At 44.7% G+C, this 22,514-nt stretch overlaps 1 protein-coding gene across 1 annotated transcript in view; it reads right to left on the bottom strand.

The window, feature by feature from the left end:
• Window positions 1-10,661: 10,661 nt before the first annotated feature.
• The window catches only part of LOC106590575 (ankyrin repeat domain-containing protein 33B), a 29,972-nt gene continuing 18,119 nt past the window's right edge, over window positions 10,662-22,514 (bottom strand). Inside the window, exons 2-6 of the mRNA XM_014181690.2 lie at window positions 16,021-16,150; window positions 15,708-15,848; window positions 13,634-13,775; window positions 12,638-12,836; window positions 10,662-12,502 (exon numbers count right to left, since the gene is read on the bottom strand). Coding sequence (XP_014037165.1) covers window positions 11,957-12,502; window positions 12,638-12,836; window positions 13,634-13,775; window positions 15,708-15,848; window positions 16,021-16,150 — 1,158 coding nt within the window. The 3' untranslated portion in view covers window positions 10,662-11,956. The remainder of the gene's footprint in view (window positions 12,503-12,637; window positions 12,837-13,633; window positions 13,776-15,707; window positions 15,849-16,020; window positions 16,151-22,514) is intronic.

Genomic DNA, 22,514 nt, shown 5'->3' with positions numbered 1-22,514 from the left:
TGCATTAGGAGGAACCCAGGGCCATAACCCACACCATAATACACAGACCTCTACTCTGATACTATGTCCCACTGACACAGACCTCTACTCTGATACTATGTCCCACTGACACAGACCTCTACTCTGATACTATGTCCCACTGATACAGACCTCTACTCTGATACTGATACTATGTCCTACTGACACAGACCTCTACTCTGATACTATGTCCCACTGACACAGACCTCTACTCTGATACTATGTCCCACTGATACAGACCTCTAAAAATCAAATCAAATCAAATTTATTTTTATATAGCCCTTCGTACATCAGCTGATATTCTCAAAGTGCTGTACGGAAACCCAGCCTAAAACCCCAAACAGCAAGCAAAGCATGTGAAAGAAGCACGGTGGCTAGGAAAAACTCCCTAGGAAAAACTCCCTAGAAAGGCCAAAAACCTAGGAAGAAACCTAGAGAGGAACCAGGCTATGAGGGGTGGCCAGTCCTCTTCTGGCTGTGCAGGGTGGATATTATAACAGAACATGGTCAAAATGTTAAAATGTTAAAATGTTCATAAATGACCAGCATGGTCAAATAATAATAATCATAGTAGTTGTCGAGGGTGCAACAAGCACGTCCGGTGAACAGGTCAGGGTTCCATAGCCGCAGGCAGAACAGTTGAAACTGGAGCAGCAGCACGGCCAGGTGGACTGGGGACAGCAAGGAGTCATCATACCAGGTAGTCCTGAGGCATGGTCCTAGGGCTCAGGTCCTCCGAGAGAAAGACAGAAAGAGAGAAAGAGAGAATTAGAGAGAGCATATTTAAATACATACAGGACACCGGATAAGACAAGAGAAATACTCCAGATGTAACAGACTGACGCTAGCCCCCCGACACATAAACTACTGCAGCATAAATACTGGAGGCTGAGACAGGAGGGATCAGAAGACACTGTGGCCCCATCCGATGATACCCCCGGACAGGGCCAAACAGGCAGGATATAACCCCACCCACTTTGCCAAAGCACAGCCCCCACACCACTAGAGGGATGTCTCCAACCACCAACTTACCGTCCTAAGACAAGGCCGAGTATAGCCCACAACGATCTCCGCCATGGCACAACTCAAGGGGGGGCGCCAACCCAGACAGGAAGACCACGTCAGTGACTCAACCCACTCAAGTGACGCACCCCTCCCATGGACGGCATGGAAGAACACCAGTAGGCCAGTGACTCAGCCCCTGTAAAAGGGTTAGAGGCAGAGAATCCCAGTGGAAAGAGGGGAACCGGCAAGGCAGAGACAGCAAGGGCGGTTCGTTGCTCCAGCCTTTCCGTTCACCTTCACACTCCTGGGCCAGACTATACTTAATCATAGGACCTACTGAAGAGATAAGTCTTCAGTAAAGACTTAAAGGTTGAGACTGAGTCTGCGTCTCTCACATTGGTAGGCAGACCATTCCATAAAAATGGAGCTCTATAGGAGAAAGCCCTACCTCCAGCCGTTTGCTTAGAAATTCTAGGGACAATTAGGAGGCCTGCGTCTTGTGACCGTAGCGTACGTGTAGGTATGTACGGCAGGACCAAATCGGAAAGATAGGTAGGAGCAAGCCCATGTAATGCTTTGTAGGTTAGCAGTAAAACCTTGAAATCAGCCCTTGCCTTAACAGGAAGCCAGTGTAGGGAGGCTAGCACTGGAGTAATATGATCAAATCTTTTGGTTCTAGTCAGGATTCTAGCAGCCGTATTTAGCACTAACTGAAGTTTATTTAGTGCTTTATCCGGGTAGCCGGAAAGTAGAGCATTGCAGTAGTCCAGCCTAGAAGTAACAAAAGCATGGATTAATTTTTCTGCGTCATCTCTACTCTGATACTATGTCCTACTGATACAGACCTCTACTCTGATACTATGTCCCACTGACACAGACCTCTACTCTGATACTATGTCCCACTGACACAGACCTCTACTCTGATACTGATACTATGTCCCACTGACACAGACCTCTACTCTGATACTATGTCCCACTGACACAGACCTCTACTCTGATACTGATACTATGTCCCACTGACACAGACCTCTACTCTGATACTGATACTATGTCCCACTGACACAGACCTCTACTCTGATACTATGTCCCACTGACACACCTCTACTCTGATACTATGTCCCACTGACACAGACCTCTACTCTGATACTATGTCCCACTGACACAGACCTCTACTCTGATACTGATACTATGTCCTACTGACACAGACCTCTACTCTGATACTATGTCCCACTGACACAGACCTCTACTCTGATACTGATACTATGTCCCACTGACACAGACCTCTACTCTGATACTATGTCCCACTGACACAGACCTCTACTCTGATACTGATACTATGTCCCACTGACACAGACCTCTACTCTGATACTATGTCCCACTGACACAGACCTCTACTCTGATACTATGTCCCACTGACACAGACCTCTACTCTGATACTATGTCCCACTGACACAGACCTCTACTCTGATACTGATACTATGTCCTACTGACACAGACCTCTACTCTGATACTATGTCCCACTGACACAGACCTCTACTCTGATACTGATACTATGTCCCACTGACACAGACCTCTACTCTGATACTGATACTATGTCCCACTGACACAGACCTCTACTCTGATACTATGTCCCACTGACACAGACCTCTACTCTGATACTGATACTATGTCCTACTGACACAGACCTCTACTCTGATACTATGTCCCACTGACACAGACCTCTACTCTGATACTATGTCCTACTGACACAGACCTCTACTCTGATACTGATACTATGTCCCACTGACACACCTCTACTCTGATACTGATACTATGTCCCAATGACACAGACCTCTACTCTGATACTGATACTATGTCCCACTGACACACCTCTACTCTGATACTATGTCCCACTGACACAGACCTCTACTCTGATACTATGTCCCACTGACACAGACCTCTACTCTGATACTGATACTATGTCCCACTGACACACCTCTACTCTGATACTGATACTATGTCCCACTGACACAGACCTCTACTCTGATACTATGTCCCACTGACACAGACCTCTACTCTGATACTGATACTATGTCCCACTGATACAGACCTCTACTCTGATACTATGTCCCACTGATACAGACCTCTACTCTGATACTGATACTATGTCCTACTGACACAGACCTCTACTCTGATACTATGTCCCACTGACACAGACCTCTACTCTGATACTATGTCCCACTGACACAGACCTCTACTCTGATACTGATACTATGTCCCACTGACACAGACCTCTACTCTGATACTATGTCCTACTGACACAGACCTCTACTCTGATACTATGTCCCACTGACACAGACCTCTACTCTGATACTATGTCCCACTGACACAGACCTCTACTCTGATACTGATACTATGTCCCACTGACACAGACCTCTACTCTGATACTATGTCCTACTGACACAGACCTCTACTCTGATACTATGTCCCACTGACACAGACCTCTACTCTGATACTATGTCCCACTGACACAGACCTCTACTCTGATACTGATACTATGTCCCACTGACACACCTCTACTCTGATACTGATACTATGTCCCACTGACACAGACCTCTACTCTGATACTGATACTATGTCCCACTGACACACCTCTACTCTGATACTGATACTATGTCCCACTGACACACCTCTACTCTGATACTGATACTATGTCCCACTGACACAGACCTCTACTCTGATACTGATACTATGTCCCACTGACACACCTCTACTCTGATACTATGTCCCACTGACACAGCTCTACTCTGATACTATGTCTCACTGACACAGACCTCTACTCTGATACTGATACTATGTCCTACTGACACAGACCTCTACTCTGATACTATGTCCCACTGACACAGACCTCTACTCTGATACTGATACTATGTCCCACTGACACAGACCTCTACTCTGATACTATGTCCCACTGACACAGACCTCTACTCTGATACTGATACTTTGTCCCACTGACACAGACCTCTACTCTGATACTGATACTATGTCCTACTGACACAGACCTCTACTCTGATACTATGTCCCACTGACACAGACCTCTACTCTGATACTGATACTATGTCCCACTGACACAGACCTCTACTCTGATACTATGTCCCACTGACACAGACCTCTACTCTGATACTGATACTATGTCCTACTGATACAGACCTCTACTCTGATACTGATACTATGTCCCACTGACACAGACCTCTACTCTGATACTATGTCCCACTGACACAGACCTCTACTCTGATACTGATACTATGTCCTACTGACACAGACCTCTACTCTGATACTATGTCCCACTGACACAGACCTCTACTCTGATACTGATACTATGTCCTACTGACACAGACCTCTACTCTGATACTATGTCCCACTGACACAGACCTCTACTCTGATACTGATACTATGTCCTACTGATACAGACCTCTACTCTGATACTATGTCCCACTGACACAGACCTCTACTCTGATACTGATACTATGTCCTACTGACACAGACCTCTACTCTGATACTATGTCCCACTGACACAGACCTCTACTCTGATACTGATACTATGTCCTACTGATACAGACCTCTACTCTGATACTATGTCCCACTGACACAGACCTCTACTCTAATACTGATACTATGTCCTGCTGACACAGACCTCTACTCTGATACTATGTCCCACTGACACAGACCTCTACTCTGATACTATGTCCCACTGACACAGACCTCTACTCTGATACTGATACTATGTCCCACTGACACAGACCTCTACTCTGATACTATGTCCCACTGACACAGACCTCAACTCTGATACTGATACTATGTCCCACTGACACAGACCTCTACTCTGATACTATGTCCCACTGACACAGACCTCTACTCTGATACTGATACTATGTCCCACTGACACAGACCTCTACTCTGATACTATGTCCCACTGACACAGACCTCTACTCTGATACTGATACTATGTCCTACTGACACAGACCTCTACTCTGATACTATGTCCCACTGATACAGACCTCTACTCTGATACTGATACTATGTCCTACTGATACAGACCTCTACTCTGATACTATGTCCCACTGACACAGACCTCTACTCTGATACTGATACTATGTCCCACTGACACAGACCTCTACTCTGATACTGATACTATGTCCCACTGATACAGACCTCTGATACTGAAGGACTAAAGACTGGATGAAATAGTAGTCATGCTTATTTATAAAGCCTTATCATGGCCATTTTCTAAATCAGTGATCATATGTTTTAATTTTCATAGTGACAGTGAATTGAGCCTGGTATGCAGTACCCCTGTCTCCCAGCAGAGTGCGCCAGTCTGAGTTTCCCAGCCCTGTTATACGTTTGGATATGGTAAAAGATTGGGTTTTGATGACTCTGATCCTAGATCTGTGGTTAGGAGGTGGATTTGCAGATGGAGAGATGCCAGTCTGACAGAATTGATGACCACGTCTCAGGGTTTATAATCTCAGGTGACTATCTCAGACTGCTTCTGTTCATAACAGTGATTTTAATATTATCTTATGGCTCTCTGTCTACAGCCTATCCCTCTCCCTTCATAATGATGGCTTTTACAGCTACTTCCAGTGCCTTTCAGAAAGTATTCATACCCCTTGAGTTATAAAAAATAGAAAGAATGTTACAGCCTGAATTCAAAATGAATTTAAAAACATGTTTCTCACACATTTACACGTAAAACCCTATAATGACAAAGTGAGAAAAATACAGAAATATCTAAGTCAATACATGTTAGAATCACCTATGGCAGCGATTACACCTGTGAGTCTTTCTGGGTAAGTCTCCAAGAGTGATTACAGCTGTGAGTCTTTCTGGGAAGTCTCAAAGAGATTTGCACACCTTGATTGTACAATATTTTCACATTATTCTTTTTAAAATTCTTCAAGCGCTGTCAAGTTAGTTGTTGATCATTACGATTATCAAGTCTTACCATAGATTTTCAAGCAGATTCAGGAACATTCACTGTCGTCTTGGTAAGCATCTCCAGTGTAGATTTGGACTTGTGTTTTAGGTTATTGTCCTGCTGAAAGGTGAATTTCTCTCTCAGATTCTGTTGGAAAGGACACTATACCTCTAGGATTTTTCCTGTGCTTAGCTCTATTCTGTTAATTTTTATTAAAAAAAACTCAGATGACAAGCGTACCCATAACATGATGCAGCCACCACCAAGTTTGAACATATGAAGAGTGGTACTCAGTGGTGTGGTGTGTTGTGTTGGAGTTACAGCAAACCTAACGCTTTGTATCCAGGACATTAAGTTAATTTCTTTGCCACATTTTTTACCGTATTACTTTAGTGCCTTATTGCAAACAGGATGCATGTTTTGGGAATATTTGTATTCTGTACAGGCTTCTTTCTTTTCACTCTGTCATTTAGGTTAGTATTGTGGAGTAACTACAATGTTGTTGATCCATCCTCAGTTTTCTCCTATCACAGCCGTTAAACTCTGTAACTGTTGTAAAGTCACCGCTAGCGGCATAGTGAAATCCCTGAGCGGTTTCCTCACTCTCCAGCAACTGAGTTAGGAAGGACGCCTGTATCTTTGTAGTGACTGGGTGTATTGATACATCATCCAAAGCCTAATTAATAACTTGCACCATGCTCAAAGGATATTCAATGTCTGTCTTCTACCAATAGGTGCCCTTCTTAGGGAGGCATTGGAAAACCTCTAGTCTTTGTGGTTAAATCTGTGTTTGAAATTCTTTCCTTGACTGAGGGACCTTACATACACTGCTCAAAAAATAAAGGGAACACTTAAACAACACATCCTAGATCTGAATGAAAGAAATAATCTTATTAAATACTTTTTTCTTGACATAGTTGAATGTGCTGACAACAAAATCACACAAAAATAATCAATGGAAATCCAATTTATCAACCCATGGAGGTCTGGATTTGGAGTCCCACTCAAAATTCAAGTGGAAAACCACACTACAGGCTGATCCAACTTTGATGTAATGTCCTTAAAACAAGTCAAAATGAGGCTCAGTAGTGTGTGTGGCCTCCACGTGCCTGTATGACCTCCCTACAATGCCTGGGCATGCTCCTGATGAGGTGGCGGATGGTCTCCTGAGGGATCTCCTCCCAGACCTGGACTAAAGCATCCGCCAACTCCTGGACAGTCTGTGGTGCAACGTGGCGTTGGTGGATGGAGCGAGACATGATGTCCCAGATGTGCTCAATTGGATTCAGGTCTGGGGAACGGGCGGGCCAGTCCATAGCATCAATGCCTTCCTCTTGCAGGAACTGCTGTCACACTCCAGCCACATGAGGTCTAGCATTGTCTTGCATTAGGAGGAACCCAGGGCCAACCGCACCAGCATATGATCTCACAAGGGGTCTGAGGATCTCATCTCGGTACCTAATGGCAGTCAGGCTACCTCTGGCGAGCACATGGAGGGCTGTGCGGCCCCCGAAAGAAATGCCACCCCACACCATGACTGACCCACCGCCAAACCGGTCATGCTGGAGGATGTTGCAGGCAGCAGAACGTTCTCCACGGCGTCTCCAGACTCTGTCACGTCTGTCACGTGCTCAGTGTGAACCTGCTTTCATCTGTGAAGAGCACAGGGCGCCAGTGGCGAATTTGTCAATCTTGGTGTTCTCTGGCAAATGCCAAATGTCCTGCACGGTGTTGGGCTGTAAGCACAACCCCCACCTGTGGACGTCGGGCCCTCATACCACCCTCATGGAGTCTGTTTCTGACCGTTTGAGCAGACACATGCACATTTGTGGCCTGCTGGAGGTCATTTTGCAGGGCTCTGGCAGTGCTCCTCCTTGCACAAAGTCGGAGGTAGCGGTCCTGCTGCTGGGTTGTTGCCCTCCTACGGCCTCCTCCATGTCTCCTGATGTACTGGCCTGTCTCCTGGTAGCGCCTCCATGCTCTGAACACTACGCTGACAGACACAGCAAACCTTCTTGCCACAGCTCGCATTGATGTGCCATCCTGGATGAGCTGCACTACCTGAGCCACTTGTGTGGGTTGTAGACTCCGTCTCATGCTACCACTAGAGTGAAAGCACCGCCATCATTCAAAAGTGACCAAAACATCAGCCAGGAAGCATAGGAACTGAGAAGTGGTCTGTGGTCCCCACCTGCAGAACCACTCCTTTATTGGGGGTGTCTTGCTTATTGCCTATAATTTCCACCTGTTGTCTATTCCATTTGCACAACAGCATGTGAAATGTATTGTCAATCAGTGTTGCTTCCTAAGTGGACAGTTTGATTTCACAGAAGTGTGATTGACTTGGAGTTACATTGTGTTGTTTAAGTGTTCCCTTTATTTTTTGGAGCAGTATATAATTGTATGTGTGCGGTACAGAGATGAGGTAGTCATTTAAAAATCATCTTTAACACTATTTTTGCACACAGAGTGAGTCCACGCTTATTATGTGACTTATTAAACAAATTCTTATTTTGGCTTGCCATAACAAACGGGTTGAATACTTATTGACTCAAGACATTTCAGCTTCTCATTTTTGTTTAAAAACATAATTCCACTTTGGCATTATGAAGTATTGTGTGTAGGCCAGTGACACAAAATCTCTTTTTAATCCATTTTAAATTTAGGCTGTAACAGAACAAAATATGGAAATGAAACTATGCAGCTGGTACTTATAAGGAAATGATGCACCTGGTACTTATCATGAAATGATGCACCTGGTACTTATAAGGAAACGATGCACCTGGTACTTATAAGGAAATGATGCACCTGGTACTTATCAGGAAATGATGCACCTGGTACTTATCAGGAAATGATGCACCTGGTACTTATCAGGAAATTATGCACCTGGTACTTATCAGGAAATGATGCACCTGGTACTTATCAGGAAATGATGCGCCTGGTACTTATCAAGAAATGATGCACCTGGTACTTATCAGGAAATAATGCACCTGGTACTTATAAGGAAATGATGTACCTGGTACTTATCAGGAAATGATGCGCCTGGTACTTATCAGGAAATGATGCGCCTGGTACTTATCAGGAAATGATGCGCCTGGTACTTATCAGGAAATGATGCGCCTGGTACTTATCAGGAAATGATGCGCCTGGTACTTATCAGGAAATGATGCGCCTGGTACTTATAAGGAAATGATGCACCTGGTACTTATCAGGAATTGATGCGCCTGGTACTTATCAGGAAATGATGCACCTGGTACTTATCAAGAAATGATGCACCTGGTACTTATAAGGAAATTATGCACCTGGTACTTATAAGGAAATGATGCACCTGATACTTATCAGGAAATGATGCGCCTGGTACTTATCAAGGAATGATGCACCTGGTACTTATCAGGAAATTATGCACCTGGTACTTATCAGGAAATGATGCACCTGGTACTTATCAGGAAATGATGCACCTGGTACTTATCAGGAAATGATGCACCTGGTACTTATCAGGAAATGATGCACCTGGTACTTATCAGGAAATGATGTGCCTGGTACTTATCAGGAAATAATGCACCTGGTACTTATAAGGAATTGATGTACCTGGTACTTATCAGGAAATGATGCGCCTGGTACTTATCAGGAAATGATGCGCCTGGTACTTATCAGGAAATGATGCACCTGGTACTTATCAGGAAATGATGCGCCTGGTACTTATAAGGAAATGATGCGCCTGGTACTTATCAGGAAATGATGCGCCTGGTACTTATCAGGAAATGATGCACCTGGTACTTATCAGGAAATGATGCACCTGGTACTTATCAGGAAATGATGCACCTGGTACTTATAAGGAAATGATGCACCTGGTACTTATCAGGAAATGATGCGCCTGGTACTTATCAAGGAATGATGCACCTGGTACTTATCAGGAAATTATGCACCTGGTACTTATCTGGAAATGATGCACCTGGTACTTATCAGGAAATGATGCGCCTGGTACTTATCAAGGAATGATGCACCTGGTACTTATCAGGAAATGATGCACCTGGTACTTATCAGGAAATGATGCACCTGGTACTTATCAGGAAATGATGCACCTGGTACTTATCAGGAAATGATGCACCTGGTACTTATCAGGAAATGATGCACCTGGTACTTATCAAGGAATGATGCACCTGGTACTTATCAGGAAATTATGCACCTGGTACTTATCAGGAAATTATGCACCTGGTACTTATCAGGAAATGATGCACCTGGTACTTATCAGGAAATGATGCGCCTGGTACTTATCAAGGAATGATGCACCTGGTACTTATCAGGAAATGATGCACCTGGTACTTATCAGGAAATGATGCACCTGGTACTTATCAGGAAATGATGCACCTGGTACTTATCAGGAAATGATGCACCTGTACTTATCAGGAAATGATGTACCTGGTACTTATGCATCACCTTTTTTATGTTTTAGAAAGTCACTCACCCTCACAGACACAAACAGTAGAGCGCATTGCATTCCAGTTGTGTTTTTATTCACCATAAACTAGAACATTGTAGAGTACACGGATTAGATATTGCTGGTCCCATTGTAGTTCCATTACCACTCAAACAAACAAAACCTTGTGAATCTGTTTCGTAAATCCATAGCGTGGCTTCCTGAGAGAAGTGTACACGTGTTCACTAAATACTTTTTTAAAAATTGGACTCGTATAAGCAGAGAGTTTAGAGAGTTTTCGTCCATTCCTTTTAAATCTATGAGGGGAACCAGGGCACACTTGGGCAGACACAGAATTCACCCGGAGTCTTTGTGATATGTCTGGGAAAGCATTTTAGTGTTACACTCCTGCTGCCTAGCCTGCTCCATTTGTTTACAGAAATGATTTTTGGGGCCAACCACTGCTTCCTAGTAACTCCATAGCAACGTATCATATTGGCTATTAGACACACCTAAAATATGGCACTTAAAGCCAGTCCTGTCTTTGGGGTTATCACTGTGAAATTGTCTTCTCTTCAATCCCTACCATAATAATATTATATCAATTCCTACCATAATAATACTATATCAATCCCTACCATAATAATACTTTATTATATCAAGACTTTCCAGTTGCCATTTGTGATCCTACCTCCCAGCTATTATTTTCATCCATTATTTTCTGTTCAACTTCTCAACCAATAGTATGGCTTCTGTCTGATCAGAATACACAGGTGTGTTTGTAATGAGCCCATGATGAAGGTGCTCCTAGATGCTGATCTGAGGTCAGTGAGGCAATACTTTGATCTCATTCATAACATGTAAACATTTCAGGATATAGTTTCAGTTTTCCCCCATTTGATACGTAATATTCTTTTTTCATTCACATTCTCAAAATATGCCTACTTTAGTAGAAAGTAAAAAAGTTTATATATAGTATACTCATAATAAAAAAATACCTGATGAGGTACAATCTATATGCATAATACATTCGCAGAATTAGAAAAGCTTTCAAAAAGCCAATATAAAGTAGATGCCATTTCAACATATCAAAGCACAGTGCCTACCTAAAAAAGTCAGTCAAATGCCATTGGTTACAAATAATGCTTATCTTATGTTTATCTTTGCCGATAAGTCAGTTTGACATGCTGGTAGGCTTACTCAATGGTTTTATAGGCTACGCAATATTTTAACACTTTATATTTGTCCCATTCTAACCCTTCCCGAAGCGTATAGTATCATCATTTTAGGCAATAAAGTTTCAACGTGTGATGTGTCAGATATATTAGTGAAACATGATCCGTACACAGTCAGATCATATGGGTTTGTAGCCTGGGTAAGTGTCAGGTAATACAGAAATCACACTATAAAAATACTGCTGATTTTGTGAATCAAATGCATTAGAAAATAAAGCACTGTCACTTTTACTCCCTCAAAAAGCAAAAAAAAAAACTCTGAACTGCTACCTAGGCAACAGTGGAGGACAGGGTGGAGTGACATCACTTCCTCCTATGATGTCATTTCCTCTTACTGGAACCCAGGTGCCGCCTCGTGGCCGCCTCCACCCTCCTCCTCTCCGCCTCCTCCGCTCTCTTCCTTTCCTCCTTCAGTTCTTTATACCTCCACTTGGGAAGCTGCAGGAAGTCGCCCCCTCCGTCTTTAAAACTGCTCTTCCTGTGGACCCTCTCAGGTTCAAAGGTCGGCGTTGGGGCCTTAGAGATTCTCACCTTGGGAATGGACATCCCTGGCCGCACACTGCTACACTTCACCATACCCAGAGGCAGCAGGCTAGTCTTTCTCAGGGCCATGGAGGAAGAGGCCCCAGACACCTTACCGAGGGTAGGGTTAGTCGTGGTGGGGTTTTTGTTCGGCGGCAGCAGGGTGGTCCGCCGGTCCTTTGGAGGTTTGGGCACCAGAGTGACCCTTGAGTTCTGGGAGAGTTTTCTGTGGTTGTCGAGCCTCTCAGGGTTCTGGGTTTTCAGTTCTTTGGCCCGTTGGCGTCGGAGGATCTCTGGGACGGAGTAGCGACGTTTACCCACGCAGGGTGGGCTTGCCGGACACACCTGAAGAGCAAGTACAAACAGGTATATATAAGAGGAAGGGGGGGGGGTGAGCAATGAGAACATGAAGACAGAGCGAGAGAGAGGTTAAATACAGTAGAAGTGAGAGGAACGAAGAAACGGAAGTTTCTAACTCACTGTGGAACAAGCCATCGCCACGAAGGGGCTCCCCAGTGCTGTTGTCACGGTGACTAGGTGATCTAAGACTCCTTCGTCGTTAGGCTCTGTGATGTTGGCAAATGTCAGAGCGTTTCGTACGGCGTCTGATATACGCTGCATACAGCCTCGAGGCTCCCGGGCCTTAGATACTAGAGACGCCAGCTGGGGCCACTCTGGACTGGAAGAATTATATCAGATTAGGAAATAATACGATTGGAAGAATTGCAATATGAAATTATACCGATGACATCATATAATGATAATAAGAATCACCACCTCCATCATCAGCAGAAACAGCATCATCACCATCCTCATCACCATCACCATCACCACCATCATCATCACCATCACCATCACCATCACCACCATCATCATCATCACCATCATCATCATCACCATCATCATCACCACCATCATCATCATCATCCCCATCATCCTCATCATCATAACCACCATCCTCATCATCATCACCATCACCACCATCATCATCACCATCATCATCACCATCATCATCACCACCATCATCATCATCATCCCCATCATCCTCATCATCATAACCACCATCCTCATCATCATCACCATCACCATCACCACCATCATCATCACCATCATCACCATCATCATCACCACCATCATCATCATCATCCCCATCATCCTCATCATCATAACCACCATCCTCATCATCATCACCATCATCATCACCACCATCCTCATCCCCACCATCATCATCACCATCATCATCATCACCATCATCATCACCACCATCATCATCATCATCCCCATCATCCTCATCATCATAACCACCATCCTCATCATCATCACCATCATCATCACCACCATCCTCATCCCCACCATCATCATCACCACCATCCTCATCATCACCATCATCATCACCATCATCCTCATCATCATCACTATCATCATCATCATCACCACCATCCTCATCATCATCATCACTCATCAAGTATAGTCTACCTGTATGCGTCACACAGTTGATAAGGACAGGGTCTGGATTGGAGGCGTGTCATGGCCCAGGCGGTGTCGTAGCGTCCTGTGAAAAACGCCCACTCTCTGGAGGTCAGCTGACGACCAAAGTCCCTTGCCTCCATGTCAGCTCCTTACAGAGGAGAAAGAGAGGAGGAGAGGAAGAGAGAGAGAAGGAAAGTAGGAGAGAGTGGAGGAGAAGGAGGAAAGAGGAGGAGATAGTAGGAGGGAGAGGGAGGAGAGAGTAGGAGAGAGAGGGGAGAGTAGGAGAGAGAGAAGGAGAGAGGAGGAGGAGAGAGACAAGGAGATAAATGAATGACGAGATCCTTCAGATGTCAAATTGCACCCTACTGGTAGATGTTATTTCTGCTTTAAATTACTGTTTGAAGTTAAATATTACTGAAATATGAATTATGAAATATACACTGCTCAAAAAAATAAAGGGAACACTTAAACAACACAATGTAACTCCAAGTCAATCACACTACTGTGAAATCAAACTGTCCACTTAGGAAGCAACACTGATTGACAATACATTTCACATGCTGTTGTGCAAATGGAATAGACAACAGGTGGAAATTGTAGGCAATTAGCAAGACATCCCCAATAAAGGAGTGGTTCTGCAGGTGGGGACCACAGACCACTTCTCAGTTCCTATGCTTCCTGGCTGATGTTTTGGTCACTTTTGAATGCTGGCGGTGCTTTCACTCTACTGGTAGCATGAGACGGAGTCGACAACCCACATAAGTGGCTCAGGTAGTGTAGCTCATCCAGGATGGAACATCAATGCGAGCTGTGGCAAGGTTTGCTGTGTCTGTCAGCGTAGTGTCCAGAGCATGGAGGCGCTACCAGGAGACAGGCCAGTACATCAGGAGACGTGGAGGAGGCCGTAGGAGGGCAACAACCCAGCAGCAGGACCGCTACCTCCGCCTTTGTGCAAGGAGGAGCAGGAGGAGCACTGCCAGAGCACTGCCAGAGCCCTGCAAAATGACCTCCAGCAGGCCACAAATGTGCATGTGTCTGCTCAAACGGTCAGAAACAGACTCCATGAGGGTAGTATGAGGGCCCGACGTCCACAGGTGGGGGTTGTGCTTACAGCCCAACACCGTGCAGGACGTTTGGCATTTGCCAGAGAACACCAAGATTGGCAAATTCACCACTGGCACCCTGTGCTCTTCACAGATGAAAGCAGGTTCACACTGAGCACGTGACAGACGTGACAGAGTCTGGAGACGCCGTGGAGAACGTTCTGCTGCCTGCAACATCCTCCAGCATGACCGGTTTGGCGGTGGGTCAGTCATGGTGTGGGGTGGCATTTCTTTGGGGGGCTGCACAGCCCTCCATGTGCTCGCCAGAGGTAGCCTGACTGCCATTAGGTACCGAGATGAGATCCTCAGACCCCTTGTGAGACCATATGCTGGTGTGGTTGGCCCTGGGTTCCTCCTAATGCAAGACAATGCTAGACCTCATGTGGCTGGAGTGTGTCAGCAGTTCCTGCAAGAGGAAGGCATTGATGCTATGGACTGGCCTGCCCGTTCCCCAGACCTGAATCCAATTGAGCACATCTGGGACATCATGTCTCGCTCCATCCACCAACGCCACGTTGCACCACAGACTGTCCAGGAGTTGGCGGATGCTTTAGTCCAGGTCTGGGAGGAGATCCCTCAGGAGACCATCCGCCACCTCATCAGGAGCATGCCCAGGCATTGTAGGGAGGTCATACAGGCACGTGGAGGCCACACACACTACTGAGCCTCATTTTGACTTGTTTTATTGACATTACATCAAAGTTGGATCAGCCTGTAGTGTGGTTTTCCACTTTAATTTTGAGTGTGACTCCAAATCCAGACCTCCATGGGTTGATAAATTGGATTTCCATTGATTATTTTTGTGTGATTTTGTTGTCAGCACATTCAACTATGTAAAGAAAAACTGTATTTAATAAGATTATTTCATTCATTCAGATCTAGGATGTGTTATTTTAGTGTTCCCTTTATTTTTTTGAGCAGTATATGTTAAGTTAAATATGAACAAGGTGAATTTGTTTGTCCATCTGTGTACTTACCTGCTAGCATCAGGGCTCGTACACACTCCACCCTGCCCTGCATAGCAGCCTTCATCAGAGCAGTGAAGCCATGGCAGTTCCTCCTCTCTATGTCCAGACCAGGGAAGTAGTTCAACAGGAAGTTACTGATCATTATGTGACCTGGAGGGGGTGGGGGCGAGATGGGGAGAGCCTTGTGAACCTTTTTGAACTGTGTGGGTCTATGTGTGCACATGCAGGTGTGTGTGGATCTGTGTGTGTGCATGCGGGTGTGTGTGGGTCTGTGTGTGTGCATGCGGGTGTGTGTGGGTCTGTGTGTTTGTGTGTGTCGTACCTGCCTGTGCAGCTGTGATGAGGGCGGTATTCCCCTCAGTGTCCTGCCAGTTGACATCCAGGTGACAACACTGAGCCAACGCTATGACAACGTCAACGTAACCCTGGTAACACGCCACCATCAGCCCCGTCTATGTGTGTGAGAGAGAGAGAGAGAGAGCGAGAGAGAGAGAAAAGGTTTAAAAGGCTATCTCAGACAGACAGTCACAGGCGTGTTACTGTTCTGTCTTCAACAGCTCTGTTTCTCCCTCCCACCCTCTCTACCTATAGCGCTGAGGTGGCTACTGTTCCGGGAAGGCCACAGTGTGTGTGTGTGTGTGTGTGTGTGTGTGTGTGTGTGTGTGTGTGTGTGTGTGTGTGTGTGTGTGTGTGTGTGTGTGTGTGTGTGTGTGTGTGTGTGTGTGTGTGTGCGTGCGTGCGTGCGTGCGTGCGTGCGTGCGTGCGTGCGTGCGTGCGTGCGTGCGTGCGTGCGTGCGTGCGTGCGTGCGTGCGTGCGTGCCCGTGCCCGTGTCCATGCCTGCCTGCCTGCATGTCAAAGTTGGTTCCTGAATCGACAATGTAGTTGACAGTGCTAGTTCTGTTCTGATGCTTAACTGGGGAAACATGATATGAGATCCAAGCCAGTGTCAATGAGGTCAGACAACAACGGGAGGCCTGTATGTACGGTCCAAAACTAATATCATACCGTCAACATTAAATCAGTTTGGTTTGCTGTTAAAACAGAATTTCGATCCTTGTGGAAAACTCCTACTGCTTTCTGTCATGCCGTGTTTTTGGAATGCCGTGTTTTTGGAATGCCAGTGAAATGTGTGTGTATACAGCTTGGAATCTCCTGGAAAAGTCCCAGTGTTTTCCGGAAGGCCAACACTTCATCAGCCAAAACAAACCCTACTGCCAGAGAGGGAGGAAGGGGGGGAGGGGTGTAGATGAGTGGAGAGAGGCAAAGGAGAGGAGATGGAGACAGAGAAAGGATAGAAGAGGTATTGGGAATGAAGGAGAGGAATAAAGGACAGCACAATAGAGGCAGCAAACTTGGGGATTTCTTTCTATTAGGAGTAAAATGTATATATTAGAATAGCGGTGGCAGGTAGCCAAGCTGTTAGAGAGGCGAGCCAACAACCGGAGGTTTGTCAGTTTGATTCCTGGGTCTGACTGGGAAAATAATCTGTTGGGAAGTGAGCTGGCAACCAGAGGGTTGCTGGTATCAAATCTTAGATGCCATTGACTGCCGTTGTGCCCTTGAGCAAAGCACTTAAACCCCCACAACAACTGCTTCACCGGCGCCCAGAGTGGCAGTCCCCTTCTCCAATCTCTATATCTATGTAACAGTCCCCTTCTCCAACCTCTATATCTATGTAACAGTCCCCTTCTCCAACCTCTATATCTATGTAACAGTCCCCTTCTCCAACCTCTATATCTATGTAACAGTCCCCTTCTCCAACCTCTATATCTATGTAACAGTCCCCTTCTCCAACCTCTATATCTATGTAACAGTCCCCTTCTCCAATCTCTATATCTATGTAACAGTCCCCTTCTCCAACCTCTATATCTATGTAACAGTCCCCTTCTCCAACCTCTATATCTATGTAACAGTCCCCTTCTCCAACCTCTATATCTATGTAACAGTCCCCTTCTCCAATCTCTATATCTATGTAACAGTCCCCTTCTCCAACCTCTATATCTACATAACAGTCCCCTTCTCCAACCTCTATATCTATGTAACAGTCCCCTTCTCCAACCTCTATATCTATGTAACAGTCCCCTTCTCCAACCTCTATATCTATGTAACAGTCCCCTTCTCCAACCTCTATATCTATGTAACAGTCCCCTTCTCCAACCTCTATATCTATGTAACAGTCCCCTTCTCCAACCTCTATATCTATGTAACAGTCCCCTTCTCCAATGTCTATATCTATGTAACAGTCCCCTTCTCCAACCTCTATATCTACATAACAGTCCCCTTCTCCAACCTCTATATCTATGTAACAGTCCCCTTCTCCAACCTCTATATCTATGTAACAGTCCCCTTCTCCAACCTCTATATCTATGTAACAGTCCCCTTCTCCAATCTCTATATCTATGTAACAGTCCCCTTCTCCAATCTCTATATCTACATAACAGTCCCCTTCTCCAACCTCTGTATCTACGTAACAGTCCCCTTCTCCAACCTCTATATCTATGTAACAGTCCCCTTCTCCAACCTCTATATCTATGTAACAGTCCCCTTCTCCAACCTCTATATCTATGTAACAGTCCCCTTCTCCAACCTCTATATCTATGTAACAGTCCCCTTCTCCAACCTCTATATCTATGTAACAGTCCCCTTCTCCAATCTCTATATCTATGTAACAGTCCCCTTCTCCAATCTCTATATCTACATAACAGTCCCCTTCTCCAACCTCTGTATCTACGTAACAGTCCCCTTCTCCAACCTCTATATCTATGTAACAGTCCCCTTCTCCAACCTCTATATCTATGTAACAGTCCCCTTCTCCAACCTCTATATCTATGTAACAGTCCCCTTCTCCAACCTCTATATCTATGTAACAGTCCCCTTCTCCAATCTCTATATCTACATAACAGTCCCCGTCTTCAACCTCTATATCTATGTAACAGTCCAATTCTCCAACCTCTTATGTATGTAACAGAGGGGTGGGTGGAGGGGGGTATGAGACAAGCCTATAGGGAGCTGAGGCTAAAAATAATGCCAGACACTCACGGCTCAACCCTGAAACAATCAGCCTGAGAGGTACTTCCAGGGAACGACTGTGTGTTTGCTTGTGAGTGTGTGTGGCTGATTTAAGTGATTTGTGTGGTGTATAATCAGGAATTCATGGAATAACTGAGCAGCGAAATTGTTCATTGGTGTCTAAATTCTACGTGAGACGATGGCTGTGTGTGTGAAATATTGCCTTTGTGTGTACTGTACCTGGCCATACACATAGCTGAAGTTTTGATGTTTCAAATGTAGGGCGCAGGCTTGTTCTTAAAACAGATTAATGTGTGTCCTTCCCAAATCCTAATCTGTTCTGTAGTGGATTGCACTAGCTTGCACTAGCTTCTGCATAACTGCTTAGCAGCTTCAACAGGATTTTAAATTTGAAAAAAGTTTCATTCATAATCATATTACACTTTATTTGAAGTGCTTTTCAAGACACCCAAAGTCACTTAACATACAGAAGGAAATCAGCAGAATAAAAAGCTATAAAAATCACATTAAAATAAATTGGGATATAAAAATAGATTAAACATGATGACAGACTAACCAGGGAAGTGAACTAGACGGAGGACGGAAAGCTAAGACAATAGAGAATCTGTGTGAAGAGGTATGTCTTTAGTGTGGATGACATTGTTCTGGAACTAAGACGACAGAGAATCTGTGTGAAGAGGTATGTCTTTATTGTGGATGACATTGTTCTGTAACTAAGACAACAGAGAATTTTAGTGAAGAGGTATGTCTTTAGTGTGGATGACATTGTTCTGTAACTAAGACGACAGAGAATTTTAGTGAAGAGGTATGTCTTTAGTGTGGATGACATTGTTCTGTAACTAAGACGACAGAGAATCTGTGTGAAGAGGTGTGTCTTTATTGTGGATGACATTGTTCTATAATGTGCATGAGTAACAGGTTTCCATATCCAAGGTTGTTGGATCATGTTTTACATTTTGTAAGATTTGTCTTTACTTGTTAGCAACAGTGCAAACCCTTCATCCACAGAACAAATTCAACACCTAAATTGGCTAATTTTGAAGATATTCGTTGATTAAAAGACAGCAGTCTGGTGTCCATAGTGTTTTGCCTGGAGCAACGTCCTTATCCCAACCCTGTTGTGGAAACATTACATTTATTCCCTGTTTGAAACCCTAATTGTTATACAAGTTACACATTTTCACTGTTTTTGACAGATAACATCTATTTGTTGAGCAGGTGTTAAAACCACATGTCTAATCATACATTTCCTAGAACAAAAATTACAGGTGGCCAAAATGCCAGAACACGGGATAAAACAATAAAATATTTATTGAACCTTTATCTAACTAGGCAAGTCAATTAAGAATACATTTCTATTTACAAAGACGGCCTGCGGGGACGGGATTCAAAATGTAAATGTAGCACAAAACCCACATCACGACTAGAGAGACACCACAACACTACAAAAAGAGAGACCTAAGACAACAACACAACATGGCACAAACACATGACAACACAACATGGTAGCAACACAACACAACATGGTAGCAACACAACATGACAACAAAACATGGCAGCAACACAACATGACATCACAACATGGCAGCAACACAACATGGTAGCAACACAACATGGTAGCAACACAACAACACAACATGGCAGCGAAACAACATGACAACACAACATGACATCACAACATGGCAGCAACACAACATGACAACACAACATGGCAGAAACACAACATGACAACACAACAACACAACATGGCAGCAACACAGCATGGTAGCAACACAACATGACAACACAACATGGTAGCGAAACAACATGACAACACAGCATGGTAGCAACACAACATGACAACACAGCATGGTAGCAACACAACACAGCATGGCAGCCACACATGACAACACAGCATGGTAGCAGAAACATGACAACACAACATGGTAGCAACACAACATGACAGAAACACAACATGGTAGTTCCATGCTCGTTCCAGTCGCTAGCTGCAGCAAACTGAAAAGAGGAGTGACCCAGGGATGTGTGTGCTTTGGGGACCTTTAACAGAATGTGACTGGCAGAATGGGTGTTGTATGTGGAGGATGTGGGCTGCAGTAGATATCTCAGATAGGGGGGAGTGAGGCCTAAGAGGGTTTTATAAATAAGCATCAACCAGTGGGTCTTGTGACGGGTATACAGAGATGGCCAGTTTACAGATGTCACGCCCTGACCTGAGAGAGATGGTTTATTTCTCTATGTTGTTAGGTCAGGGTGTGGGGTGGGCATTCTATGGTTTATATTTCTATGTTTTGGCCAGGTATGGTTTCCAATCAGAGGCAGCTGCCTATCGTTGTCTCTGATTGGGAACCATACTTAGGCAGCCCTTTTCCCTCCTTGAGTTGTGGGATGTTATTTTTGTACTGCTCGTTATAGCCTGCAAGACGTGACGGTCGTTTGTCATTTGTTTATTATTTTGTTGAAGTGTTCTGATTTAAAATAAATATAAAGATGAACACTCACCACGCTGCACCTTGGTCTACTCCTTTTGACGATCGTGACAACAGAAGAGTATAGAGTGCAGTGATGTGTCCTAAAAGGAGCATTGGTGGAAAATCTGATGGCCGAATGGTAAAGAACATCTAGCCACTTGAGAGCACCCTTACCTGCCGATCTATAAATTATGTCTCCGTAATCTAGCATGGGTAGGATGGTCATCTGAATCAGGGTTAGTTGGCAGCTGGGGTGAAAGAGGGAGCGATTACGATGGAGGAAATCATGTCTAGATTTAACCTTAGCCTGCAGCTTGGATACAGTGCCTTGCAAAAGTATTCATCACCCTTGGCGTTTTTCCTATTTTGTTGCATTTAAATCTGTAATTGAAATGGATTTTTATTTGGATTTCATGTAATGGACATACACAAAATAGTCCAAATTGTTGAAGTGAAATGAAAAAAATGACTTGTTTCAAACAATTCTAAAAAACGGAAAAGTGGTGCGTGCATACAGTTGAAGTGTCACGGCTGTTGTCGGTGAATGAGGACCAAAACGCAGCAGGTACGTGAATGCTCATCTTGATTTTTAATTATCTTTCAAAACGAACATACAAAATAACAAAAACACGAACGATCAACAAAAACAGTCTGGTAAGGCACAAGGCGAAACACAGAACAATCACCCACAAATCACACATACAAACACACCCTAATATATGGAACTCTCAATCAAAGGCAGATAGACAACACCTGCCTTCAACTGAGAGTCCCAACCCCAATCAACCAAACATAGAAACACACAACCTAGACTAACCATAGAATACTAAACATAAACCAAAACCCGGAATTACTAAATCAAACACCCTTTACACAAAACACACCACCCCGAACCACATAAAACAAATACCCCCTGCCACGCCCTGACCAAACTACAAAACAATTAACCTTATATACTGGCCAGGACGTGACAGTACCCCCCCTTAAAGGTGCTACCCCAGAAGCACCTTAACAAAAAAAAAATAATCCCAAGCAACACCAACAAAAAGTCCCCCTTTTCTAAAGGGAGGGAAGGGAGGGTGGCTGCCGTCAACGACGGCACTGTGCTACACCCCCCCTCCCCAACCCACCTATTTCTGGAGGTGGCTCTGGCTCCGGCCGTTCCAGGCTGTCGGGCCACTCTGGCATCGCCCGGGGGGCAGTCGGGGCAGTCTGGCAATTCGGGAGAGTCTGGGCAGTCTGGCAATTCGGGACAGTCTGGGCAGTCTGGCAATTCGGGACAGTCTGGGCAGTCTGGCAATTCGGGACAGTCTGGGC

The sequence above is a fragment of the Salmo salar genome, chromosome ssa29 (genome assembly GCF_905237065.1).
Source record: "Salmo salar chromosome ssa29, Ssal_v3.1, whole genome shotgun sequence".
Taxonomy (NCBI): Eukaryota; Metazoa; Chordata; class Actinopteri; order Salmoniformes; family Salmonidae; genus Salmo; species Salmo salar.
The sequence above is the reverse complement of the archived record's forward strand: the minus strand, read 5'-3'. Positions and strand labels throughout refer to the sequence as shown.